Below are 12,562 nucleotides of genomic sequence, written 5' to 3'. Positions count from 1 at the left end.
CACAATATCCTTTACCCCTGATAAGCTGCATATATTATACACTGCCCTGCAGTCTCTGACCCTCCATTTCTCTTGTTGTTACCTCTGTTTTACTTCAGAGACAGAGGACCAGAAAATTATATTAAAAAAAAATTGGTTTATTTGCTTTATACCCAATATGTGAATCTCCAGCCCAGTTATACGGGTTTGTGCCTCAGCCAAAACTATTCCCAAATTCCAGAATGAAAATTGTTTAGTCCAACAGTAAACACTAGCTGCTAAAGTTGAGACAATTTCAGGCAATGGAGGCCACAAGTACCTCAAGCCATTGCATGTTTTCACCTCTTATTTCATTTGGGTGGTTTGTTCAGTGTGTCAGTTATTCCACCTGAAAGAATCCTAAACCCTGCCTTACTAAAAATATTTTAAATCCTGTAAATCTATGTCCTAGTTTCCATTTAAAGTAACAGTCAATTTAGAGCCTCTATTCCTTCCTAATTGATAAACAGCAATAAGGACACATTGGAAACACCATATCCCAAACTGATTTCCTTCCAGCTCAACCACCTGACAGTACGGCAGCACTGAACTCTTGATCATGTTTTAAACTAATCACAACACTAAAGGTGTGGTATGACAAGATCACTCACTTGTCCTACATCTTACAGGTATCTGTTCTACATATGTTGGACAAATTTGAGTTTAATTTTTAGTCTTTCATCTGTACCATTATTTTCTGCAATCTTCCATAACATCTACATTCCCGAGTTACTTGTCTTCCTCAAATCCCTCCACCTCAGAACTCTACTTACATAGTTATCTATGTTTTGCAGCCTACACCTACGGCCATTTCTCACCTGGCGTCTTGGAGTTCACTGATCATCACATCTGTAATTCCAAATTGTTGCACTGACATTTTGAATCCAAGTCATCAATGGAAATTAGCAATAACAATCGTTCCAATTTGAAGCCCTTGTAGAATCCATTTAGAACTTCTCACAACGTGACAACTCCTCCAATCAGTCAGATTCTTATCCAGCCTTGAAATTCCCAGTTTTGTTCTTTACATAATGCCTTTGACAAAAACCTGGAAGTCAAGGTACACTGTTTGTACAGATATCAGAATCACTTCCTTGAAGAAATTGCATCAGGAACTTAAGAAATTTGCATTTCTATTGTGCCAATAATGGAGGAAAACTGTCCTGATGTGCCTCAAAGAGGCGCATGCAAGAACAAAAATAGGATCAACCTCATGTGAACTCATTCACTGGGTATTTTTTGTTTTTACCCACAATGTATTACAAAAAGGCCATTTGGTCTGGCTGATGTTTACATTCCACGAGGTGCCTCACCATTTAATAACATTTGCCTGTACTTCCCATTTTTCCTTCTATTCACATTTTTTTGATGTGGATTCAGTCTCAATTGTATTCACATTATGCAGACAGAAAAGATTTCCTTTCTCCCATTTATTATTGACTTCCACTGGCTTCCCAAACCAAAACATTTCAAATCCTCAGTGCTAGCTACACCTCCAGTCCAACTTTCCTACAGATGCCCCATTCCCGATTCTGCCCTCTTATGGTTGCCACCTTCCTCTGCTTCATGACTGGGGCCTGCTCTTTACACATGTGGGTCCTACATTTGAGAATTCTCTTCCTAAACAAAACCCTTCTCAAAACATGTGTCCCTATTCAGGCCTACTCTCTTTCTCCTAATTATTCAGTACTTGTTAACTATAAGGACCTTGGGATCTTTGATTAAACATCAGAGGCACTGCAGAAATACAACTTGTTGAATCTGAACAAGAAAGCTGCATTCATATGGCGACTTTCAGCACCTCTGGGTTCTTAGAAAATGTTGACTCCATTCTGATAATTAATGAAGTTATACCTGGAACTGAAGGAAGACCAATGGTTCTGTGTTTGCCTGTGCCTGATTGTTCGCTGTACACTGATGTGTCAGCAAGTCAGCCCACTGGGTGAAGTCCTTGCCACATGTGGAGCAGATAAAAGGCCTCTCCCCACTGTGAAGTCGTTGATGCCTTAGAAGATGGGAGGACTGAGTAAATTCTTTCCCACATATAGAACAGCTGAATGGTCTCTCCCCAGTGTGAACTCGCTGGTGAGTAAGCAAATGAGACAACTGCCTGAACCTCTTCCCACAGAGGGTACAACCACATGGCCTTTCGTCAGTGTGAATACGTTGATGTTTCATAAGTTCTTCAGAGCCTTTAAATGTCTTTCCACACTCAGAGCATTTAAAGGGTCGGTCATCAGTGTGAACCCGCCTGTGTGTCACCAGGTGCGAGGACCGAGTGAACCCCTTCCCGCACACAGAGCAGGTGAAAGGCCTCTCCCCAGTGTGAATGCGCTGGTGAGTCAGTAGATGTGAGGACCGAGTGAATCCCTTCCCACACATGGAGCAGGTGAATGGCCTCTCCCCAGTGTGAATACGCTGGTGGGTAAGTAAACTGGATGCTTGAGTGAATTCCTTCCCACACAGAGAGCAATTGAATGGCCTCTCCCCTGTGTGAGTGCGCTGGTGTATCTGCAGGTTGGATGAACCAGTGAATCCCTTTCCACACACTGAACAGGTGAATGGTCTTTCCCCAGAGTGAATGCGCTGGTGAGTCAGAAGGTTGGAAGTCTGAGTGAACCTCTTTCCACACACTGAGCAGCTGAAGGGCCTTTCTCCTGTGTGACTGCGCCAGTGAGTCTCCAGCTTGGATGGGTAACTGAACCCCTTCCCACAGACGCCACATTTATAGGGCTGCTCTCCTGTGTCATTGCACTTGTGCATCATCAAGCTGTCTGACCCACTGAAGGTCCGATCACATATAGAACACGTGTACGGTTTTTCGTGGCTGTGAATGTTGCAGTGATTTCTCAGGCTATGTAACTGATTAAAACTCTTCCCACAGTCAGAGCACTGGAACACTCTTCCTCTTGTGTGTGTGTCTCGGTGCTTTTCCATCCATACTAATGTTTTAAATCGCTTCCCACATACAGAGCAGACAAACATTTCTCCTTCCGTGTTCAATGGACGATGACATTCTTGGCCTGAAGAATCAAGCGACTCAGGTGGATCTTGATGCGATGATTCATTGGAGTCTCCTGTCTGGAAATTCTCTTCCAATGTCCTATGAAAAGATTTTCCAAATCTTGTCAGTAAGTGCAGGACAAAAATTAAAAACAGTCTATCTATTTTTGTTCTGAGACCTATTCCACCCTGAGAAATGAACAAGAAAATTCTTATTTATTGCTGAGATACCAATGAGTTTTCTCCTGACTTTTCCCTTTCTTGTAGTTCTAACTTTAGCTGAGTTCCATTCCACTCTTGTTTCCTTCCAACAGGAAGTGGCAGAACTGCTCAATATTTTGTCCTCTGCTGGGAAAATAGACCTAATGAGAAGGTACTGAATTCTTGTCATGCAAAGATATGGTTGAACCCTATCTGGAGACATGTATTATGGCATTCTGGCTTTGGAGGAGGCAGAGTTCACATACATCTGAATGATTCTGGTATTAAAGTTGATTAAGCTAGCTATAAGAGAAAACTATGAAGGATATTACAGACTTGTATTGCTGTCCGAAACACGAGCGGCATAATGGGCAGTAAGTTAACTAAGAAAGCGTACATTACTGTATCAGGTTCATGGAGCAAGCGAGGTCCTAGTCACCAAGAACATAACAAATAGCAGCAGTATGCCGATTGTTCCTTTTTGTGTTCTTTGCCATGTGACAAATCATGACAGATTTCTAAGCTTAGTCCCACATATCTCTTAATTTCCTTCATACCTAAAGACCTATCAATCTGTCTTGAACATACTTAAGTGACTGAGTCCGCAAAGTGCTCTTGGGTGGAGAACTCTGGGTGAAGAAATTTCTTTTCATACTAGTCATGAATGACCAATACGTTTTTGGTAACACTGTGATCCGAGCATTGTCTGCCGAGATTGAATATTTTCCCTGTAACTCTGTAGGCTGCTCTAGTTTCCATCTACATCACAAACACACAGAGGTTAGTTGATATATTGGCCATGGTAAATTTTCCTTGGTGTGTAAGTGACTAGTAGAATCTGGGGGAATTGATGAGACAGTGGGGAGAATAAAATGAACTATTACTGTAGGATTAGTGTAAACAGGTGGCTCACAATCATCACAGATTTGTGCAGCCAAGTGTCTGTTTCTGTGTTATATCTTGATAAGTTTAATACTTTTTGTTGTATTAATATATGCAAATACATAAGACATGGGTGTACGGAGTAAAATTTTTGAAAATGACACAGGTTAGAGGTCACAATGAGATAGCAGGGAATTCCAAAAATGTGTGATGAATGGGCAGTCTAGATTTCATAAAGAGATGTACCTTGGACAAAAGAATCAAGAGATACTAAAGGGAATAAATTGTATATTTCAATAGCGTGCACTCTCAGGCCTTCTCTTGACGCACATGTACAAATATCCTCAAAAGCTGTTAGACATATGAAAAGAGTAGCCAGTAAATTATGTTGGATTAAGGATTCATAAACAGAGGCATAGGGTATAAAAGCAGGGAGGTTGTGCTGAACCTCAAAATACATTGTGCCCAGATCTGGTTGGCACACTTAAGAACAATATGAAGGCTCTACCAAGGATGCAGGAAAGCAATAGGAGTGAGGAACTCCTGCAACATAGTTACACTGGAAAAAGGGCTCACTCTCTGATGAAAAAAGGAGGGGATTTGATGCTGACGATCTAGATGTACACTTGTTACACAAAAAGATATTAATCCCTTGAGCAGCAATTCAAAAGCCAAGAGACACAGATTTTTATATTCTATGCATAAGCAACAAGCGAGATGTAGGGACTGTTAAATCTTAGAATAAGGACCTGGGATTCAATAGGCATGATAAGATGCAGTAGTTTCAAGAGTATTGATTAAACATAAATAATCTATGGACATGTGGGGATTAAATAGAGGAATGGCACCAAGCGGAGTAAGAGCTGGCAGACACTGTAGTCCAAATTCTGTCTTCCCAGGATAAAAGCCCAGTGACTACACTGAGGCACTAGCTTGACCAGTAGTCTGTCAGTGTTATATTTGTTCGGATCTTCCCTGACTGTGTCCATTTCCTCCGGGTTCTCTGGTTTCCTCCCATAAAGTATTGTGGAGTGGTAGGTTATCTGACTATTACAAGTTGCCCCTAGTATGTAAAGAAAGGAAGAATTGAAAAGAGTTGATTAAAAATGTGAGGAGAATAAAAAAAAATAGGTTTATTGTAGAGTTACTGTAAATGGATGGTTGTCTTGGATTCAGTGGGCAGCAGCACATGTTTCTCTGCCGTATTGTCTGATTCCATTGCACGTGATCACGTCACTATGACAACACATTAACAAGAGTACTTGTAGAGAGCAGCTTCTGCACAGTACAAAACTAAGCATTTGGTGAGCAGGAGCACAGCATTATCTCCTTGCTTTTATATTCTGTAACAGGTGCCTAGAACTTGACTAACTTTCAAAGTAAATTGTTGGACCAGAGTCTGTGTTGCAGGTTTCACGATATTCTGGAGAAAGAAAGTTACTGGTCACGTTTCTCCCCCCAGGAGTTTTGGAACATGCTGTTCTCCAAACAGCACTAGGATACTATAGCGAGTGTGGATAAGAGAGCAGCTTGCAGGGACGATGACTTAAGCACGTAGTATAGGGACATTTAACTCAGCAAAGGAGGGAAAATAGTGTATTTAACAGTATAGTTAGGGGCAGATTCTCCAACCTTCTCATTCCCCTCACTCCATCTTCCTCTCATCTCATTGCCCAAGAAAAAGAAGTCCTAATGCAAGGATACTCATCAAAATGTCAACAATTCCTTTCCGCCCACAGATCCTGCTCAACCCACTGAATTCCTCTAGTAGATTGGTTGCTGTTGTTAGTTAGGGAAACAGTTATTTTCATTTGCAGCAGAGATCATAAACCATAAAGTTAGTGTTGGATGCATAATGCCTGGGGTAATGTGTCTGAGGGACCAAAATAATAACTATTTGGATAGACATGGACTGATTAAGGACAGTCAGCATGGTCTTGTGCACGGCAAGTCATGTCTTACCCAATCTCAAGAATTCTTTGAGAAAGTTATCAGGGAAGTTGATGAAGGCAAGACTATGGATATTGTCTATATGGACTTTAGTAAGGCATTTAACAAGGACAACTGCATAGGAGGTTGGTCAAGAAAGTTCAGTCACTCTGCATTCAAGGTAAGGTAGTAAACTGTATTAGACTTGGGCTTTGAGACAGTAATCTGAGTGGTAGTAGATGGTTGCATCTTTGACTGGAGGCCTGTGACGAGTGCAGTGCCACAGGGATCAGAGCTGTGTCCACTGTTGTTTCTCACCTGTATCAATGAGCTGGATGATAAATTTGGTTAACTGGATCAGCAAATTTGCAGATGATACCAAGATTTATGGTGTAGTGTACACTAAGGAAGGCCATCATACTTGGATTGGGATCTGGACCTGCTGGAAAAATGGGCTGAGAAATGGTAAATGGAATTTAATGGCAGCCAAATGTGAGGTGTTGCACTGTAATAGGATCAACCATGGTAGGTCTCATACAGTAAACAGTAAGGCACCAAGAAGTGTGGTAGAACAAAGGGATCTGGGAATACAGTACAGGTCTATAATTTGTTGAAAGTGGCATCACCGGTAGATAACATCATAAAGAAAGCTTTTGGCACATTGGCCTTCATAAATCAAAGTACTGAGTAGGGGAGATAGGATGTTATGTTGAAATTATTTAGGCCTCACCAATTTGGAATATTGGACTATTATGTGCAGTTTCAGTCATCTAACTACAGCAAAGATGTAAATAAGGTTGAAAGAGTACAGGGAAAATTTACAAGGATGTTGCTGGGACTGGAGGACCTGAGTTATAAGTTAAGACTGAATAGGTTAGGATTTTATTTCTTGGAACGCAGAAGAAAAGGAAATTTGATAAAGGTGTACAAAATTATGAGGGGTAGATAGGGTAAATGCAAGCAGGCTTTTACCACAAAGGTTGAGTGGGACTACAACCAGAGGTCATGGGTTAAGGGTGAAAGGTGAAAAGTTTAAGAAAAAAATGAGGGGTAACTCCTTCACTCAGAGGGTTGTGAGATTGTGAAATGAGTTTCCAGCACAGCTGGAGAATGCAAGCTCGATTTCACCCCATTTAAGAGAAGTTTGAAAAGGTATATGGATGATAGAAACATTGAGGGCTATGGTCCCAGTGCAGGTCGATGGGACTGGGCAGTTAGGCATAGACTAGATGGGTTGATGGGACTGTTCCTGCGCTTTATTTTTCTGCTATTCTATGACCCTCAAGAGGAGAAGGATCTGAGCATCACAGACCATGAAACAGTGAAAAAGTTTCTGTGAGAATTAGAGACTAAGTTAACAAGCAAAATCAAAATGAGTAATCATTTCTGGGTTATTATCTCAATTGTGTACAGAATAAGCCAGCAGTAACTGGACAGTTAGAAAAATCATAATTCAGAGTCAACTTGATGTTATTAACAGCTTACTGTTTGACAAATTCATTAACGTCCTTCAAAATAAAACTCGCAGTGAATCAACGTAAAAGCAAGCAGAGTGCTTACAATGAACACTTCCAATATGACAAAGTCTTAAGATGCTCTTCTGATAGTTATTGTCATTGCTATTGCAGTACCCTGAGCATTTCAATAGGACAGTCACCCCTAATCAGAAACTCTTACAAACGATAAAAATGAGGCTGCAAAAATAGATCAGAGGCATGGTATTCTACACCATGCACCTCCTTAATAATCCAGAATTCCCTTAGTCTACAAATAAAAAGGGCAACAAGATAATTTGCTGGATGACAGCAAACTAACCGCCTTAGGCTTGACATGATGCACCTCATCCACGTAGAAAATGCACTGCAGTTACTTGCCAAAGCTACTCTGATATCACCCCTCATAGAATCAGAGTAATGAAAGCAAGCTCTTTGGTCCAACCCATCCATGCCAAGCCAGAGTGGCCATGTAAGCTCGTCCTAATTTCATATCACAAAAAAGAAAATCGAGGTCTCAAGAGGACGCTTATGGAGTTTTAGGCTTCGCTCCAATCCTTTTACTTTTTTCTACCTACAAACACTCCCTAATTGACCTGTTTATACCTATTCTAAAGGGGTTCATACTTATGAAATCTTTTTCAACTGTTTGAATCATTTTCAACTCGCTAAAATGTCTAAACCACGAGAACCTAAGGAATCGAAACAGACGAAAGAACCGTTAACTTTGGAAGCAATGGCAAAACTTATGGACGACAGACTTGAAAAACTAGAAATAAATTAACCCCAAAGCTTCCTGCGCTTGATGAAATTTTAAAGACAGTCGATGCAAAACTTCAATCACTTGCACTGGATTTACAACAACAAGCAGCAAGAATTTTAGTTCTTGAAGATGCCGCTCGCCAGAGAGATCGCAAAATTGAAACTCTGCAACAACAGCAAGTTTCAACTGCTCAACTGCTGGATCGTTATAAATCTAAAATCACTGATCTTGAAAATCGGTCTCGAAGACAAAATCTCCGGATAATTGGGCTTCCAGAAAATTTTGAGAATGGTGATCTGACTGTATTTTTCTCTAAATTTTTAATGGACGTCTTCGGCTCAGAAGTACTGGATACCCCTCTAATAATCGACCGTGCACATCGCATTTCTCGTTTTCAACCAGCTTCAGGTACGAAACCACGACCAGTGATCCTCCGGATTCATTATCCTCATACCAAAGAACGTTTGATTCGGGGTGCCCGGAAAAAGGGTATGATCAGCTTTAAAAATTTTAAATTTCGTATTCTGAAAGACTATAGTCCCAAAGTTATAAGGGCAAGAATGGCTTTTAAATCGGTTATGTCAGAAATTCATCAGAAAGGCTACAAAGAAGTGCTGTTATTTCTAGCACAATTGAGTTACTCTCCAAGATGGGACTTATCGGCTGTTCAAATCTCCAGTGGATGCTCAAAGATTCCATGAAGAATAGTACTTTTTTTTACTACGAGCTGACTAATGTATTGTAATTTTACTATTTGTATTAAATTTTCTTTTCTTCATGCTAACAATTAGCCTATAGATTTGGATCTTTTATAATTTGATGATTTTTGTGTGATGGCTAATAGTCTATTTCTTACACACGGAAAAGGTCCATTTTTTTTGGTTTATCCTGAGTTTGTTCTTTTTATATTATTATTTTGTTAATTTTGAAAGTAACTCATTAGGTTCTTCTTTTAAGTTCATATACATTTTTTAAAATATTTTTAATGCTTAAATATTAAGGTTTTTTAAAAATAGAAAACTTTTCTACGATGTCGTTTCTTTTCCCCAAAAGACCTTAGTGCTTGGATATGTCACAGCCGTTTGGATGTGTCTGAATAAGTTTAAGGACTTTCTTTTAAAATACTAATACAATATTATCCATTTACGGGTTTTAATGTTTTAGTTTTTTCCTTTTAACCCTTTTGTTTTATATATGTATACCACTAATTTTATAGTTTAACCATTTCTTAAAATATGGGTGATTTGTATCTGTTTTTTTTTACTTTTTTGTTTGAGTTGCCGTCTTGAGACCTGGGGCTAAAATTAGTTTTAGATTGCCTGCTTGCCACTTTTTGGTTTTTTTCCTGGGGTTTTGAGGGTGGAGGGAAGGGGACTTTTCTTTTTGCTTGCTTCACGCTTGGTTTTATTTCATGGGCTGACTTAAAACTACAGAAATGGTTGCAGTGTCATGACTTCCGGTTCCTCCTTGAACTTACTTCCCTCTTCCGGATTCATGAGGTCATCTTTTGTTTAACCTTATATGTTAATTGTAATAAATATTGACAATACGGATAAGATTATTAATTTTGTTTCTTGGAATACTAATGGTTTAAATCATCCGATCAAACGGAAAAAAGTATTCAAAGTATTCCACGGAATGAATGCTAATACTATCTTTGTACAAGAGACTCATGTGAGGAACATTTTTTTAGGTTTTGGAAAGACCAACAGTATCACTCAAATTCCCAAGCCAAAGTAAGAGGCGTTTACATTTTTATAGATTCTTCAACCTCTTTTATACACTATGAAACAATTTCGGACCCACAAGTTCGATTTTTGCTTATTACTGGTTCACTTTTTAATCAAAAAGTTGTTTGTTAATGTTTATGCTCCGAATACTGATTGTCTTGAATTTTTTAAGTGTTTATTTACATCCTTTCCTAATTTTAATCAGTACATGCTGATAATGCGTGGGGATTTTAACTGTTGCTTAAACCCTTCGATGGATAGATCTAAGCCCACCCAAGCTCTTCCGAATAAATCGGCCTCTCTTATTAATTCCTTTCTGGTTGATTCTGGAATCTCCAAAATTTGACTTTTTTTACACCCCAATGACAAAGAATTTTCATACTTTTCCCATGTTTATCATAATTTTCAAGAATTGACTACTTCTTTATTGATCATCATTTACTTACAGATGTTATTGATTGTAAATATGATTCTATTACCATTTCTGATCATGCACCTTTGAAGCTATCTATTAAGACAATGGATTCATCTTCTTTTGCTAAATCTTGGAGGTTCAACTCTATTTTATTGCAGGACCCAGACTTTCTTAATTTTATTAAACAACAAATTGATTTGTTTTTCTCAACAAATTTTACAGAAGAGATCTCTAGTGGAACATTATGGGACACCTTTAAAGCATTTATTCGTGGACAGATTATTTCATACTCTGCTGGAGTTAGGAAACAAACTAATTCAGAAATATTAACATTGGTTGATAAAATTAAAGCAATTGATAAAGATTTATTCAGTGATCCCTAGCAAAGAACTTTATAAAGAAAGAGTTGAACTTCAAATGGAGCATAGTTTGTTATTATCCTCTTCGATTGAAAATAAGTTTACATCATGGCCTGTTTGGACCTCGAAAAAATTCATTATTCAGTTGTCAATTCGGATCTAAAGTTCCATAAGGTCTGGGGACCTTTTATCAAGTACTTTCATAACCTTCCTCTACACTAGGGTTTTTTTTTTTCTCTTTGGTCCCTTGCTTTCAGCTCCTTTTTTTCCCTGGTAGAAGGCATTATTATCCTCTGTTGCTGAGTGTATTCACAGTCTGGGAGCTTGGCTGTCCTGACTTATACTCTCTATATTGTGTTGTGGTTGGTCTGGAGTTGTTGTTGTTTTTTCTTGTGTTGTGGGGCTTGGGGAGGACACTAAGCTTACTTGTCTTTAATTTAGGTGCTTTTTTTTTGCTAAATTATCTTCCTTTGTAGCATATTGTTATTGTATGCTTAATTTTGCACTGTTCTAATATTCCTCATTGGGATTTGGGGTTTTTAATTTGTAAAATGTTTTGAAAAACTAATAAAAAAATGTAAAAAAAAGAAAATAAGTTAATTAAATTTAGAACCCAGTTTTATGTACATGGAGATAAATCTGGCAAATTACTAGCTAATCAGTTGAAAATTGCTTCGGCTAAACAACAAATTACTAAGATTCGTAAGCGAGATGGCGCTTTGACGATTGATCATAAAGAGAAAAATAAAGCCTTTCAAGATTTTTTATAATTCTTTATATCAATCAGAATTTGTTGAGGATTCTTCTATAATGGATGAATTTTTAAGAAAATTGAATATCCCAAAATTAACTACGGAAGATAGTGTACTTCTAGACGCACCTATTACGGAAACCAAAAAAAAAGCCAAAATTTTTTCAATGAATTCAGGTAAAGCCCCTAGTCCGGATGGTTATACTGCAGAATTTTTTAAATCCTTTTCTCCTTGGCTTTATTAAAATTTTTAAAGATGTGTTAACTGTAAGTAAATTGCCACAATCTTTTTATGATGCCTCTATTTCTCTAATTCTTAAAAAAGATAAAGACCCCACTGAATGTGCATCCTATCGGCCTATATCTTTGCTGAATACGGACTTTAAGATTTTTAGTAAAATTTTGGCCACTAGATTAGAAAATATATTACCTCGAATTATCTCTGAAGATCAGACTGGATTTATTAAAAATCGTTATTCATCTTTTAACATCAGAAAATTGATTAATATTATTTATACTCCTTCATCCAAAATACCAGAATGTGTCATTTCTTTAGGTGCTGAAAAAGCATTTGATAGAGTTGAATGGCCATATTTATTTAATATGTTGCAGCATTTTAATTTTAATTTGAAATTTATATCATGGATTAAGTTAATATATTATAAACCTTTGGCTTTGGTTTTGGTTTTCACCAATAATCAAAGATCTCCTTTTTTTCCAGTTATTCCATGGCACGAGACAAGGCTGTCCTTTAAGTCCTTTACTACTTGACATTATTTTGGAACCTTTAGCTATCGCCATTCGTGGCTCTCCTAATATTTTGGGTATTATATGCTGACGATTTGTTACTATACATATCTGACCCTGAGAGATCTATTCCTACTATCTTGTCCTTGCTTGCTCAGTTTAGTAGCTTTTCTGATTACAAACTGAATTTTAATAAGAGTGAATTATTTCCATTAAATATGCAAGTTCCAGTTTATAAACACTTACCATTTAAAGTTGTCACAGATCATTT

General features: G+C 38.1%; 1 protein-coding gene across 2 annotated transcripts in view; it reads right to left on the bottom strand.

Annotated features, from left to right (window-relative positions):
- Positions 1-341: 341 nt before the first annotated feature.
- The window catches only part of LOC132381822 (oocyte zinc finger protein XlCOF6.1-like), a 37,639-nt gene continuing 25,418 nt past the window's right edge, over positions 342-12,562 (bottom strand). For both annotated transcript variants that reach the window (XM_059951436.1, XM_059951438.1), the window contains exon 3: positions 342-3,121. In XM_059951436.1, the coding sequence (XP_059807419.1) occupies positions 1,867-3,121 (1,255 nt within the window). In that variant the 3' untranslated portion in view covers positions 342-1,866. The remainder of the gene's footprint in view (positions 3,122-12,562) is intronic.

The sequence above is a fragment of the Hypanus sabinus genome, chromosome 26 (assembly GCF_030144855.1).
Source record: "Hypanus sabinus isolate sHypSab1 chromosome 26, sHypSab1.hap1, whole genome shotgun sequence".
Taxonomy (NCBI): Eukaryota; Metazoa; Chordata; class Chondrichthyes; order Myliobatiformes; family Dasyatidae; genus Hypanus; species Hypanus sabinus.
The sequence above is the reverse complement of the archived record's forward strand: the minus strand, read 5'-3'. Positions and strand labels throughout refer to the sequence as shown.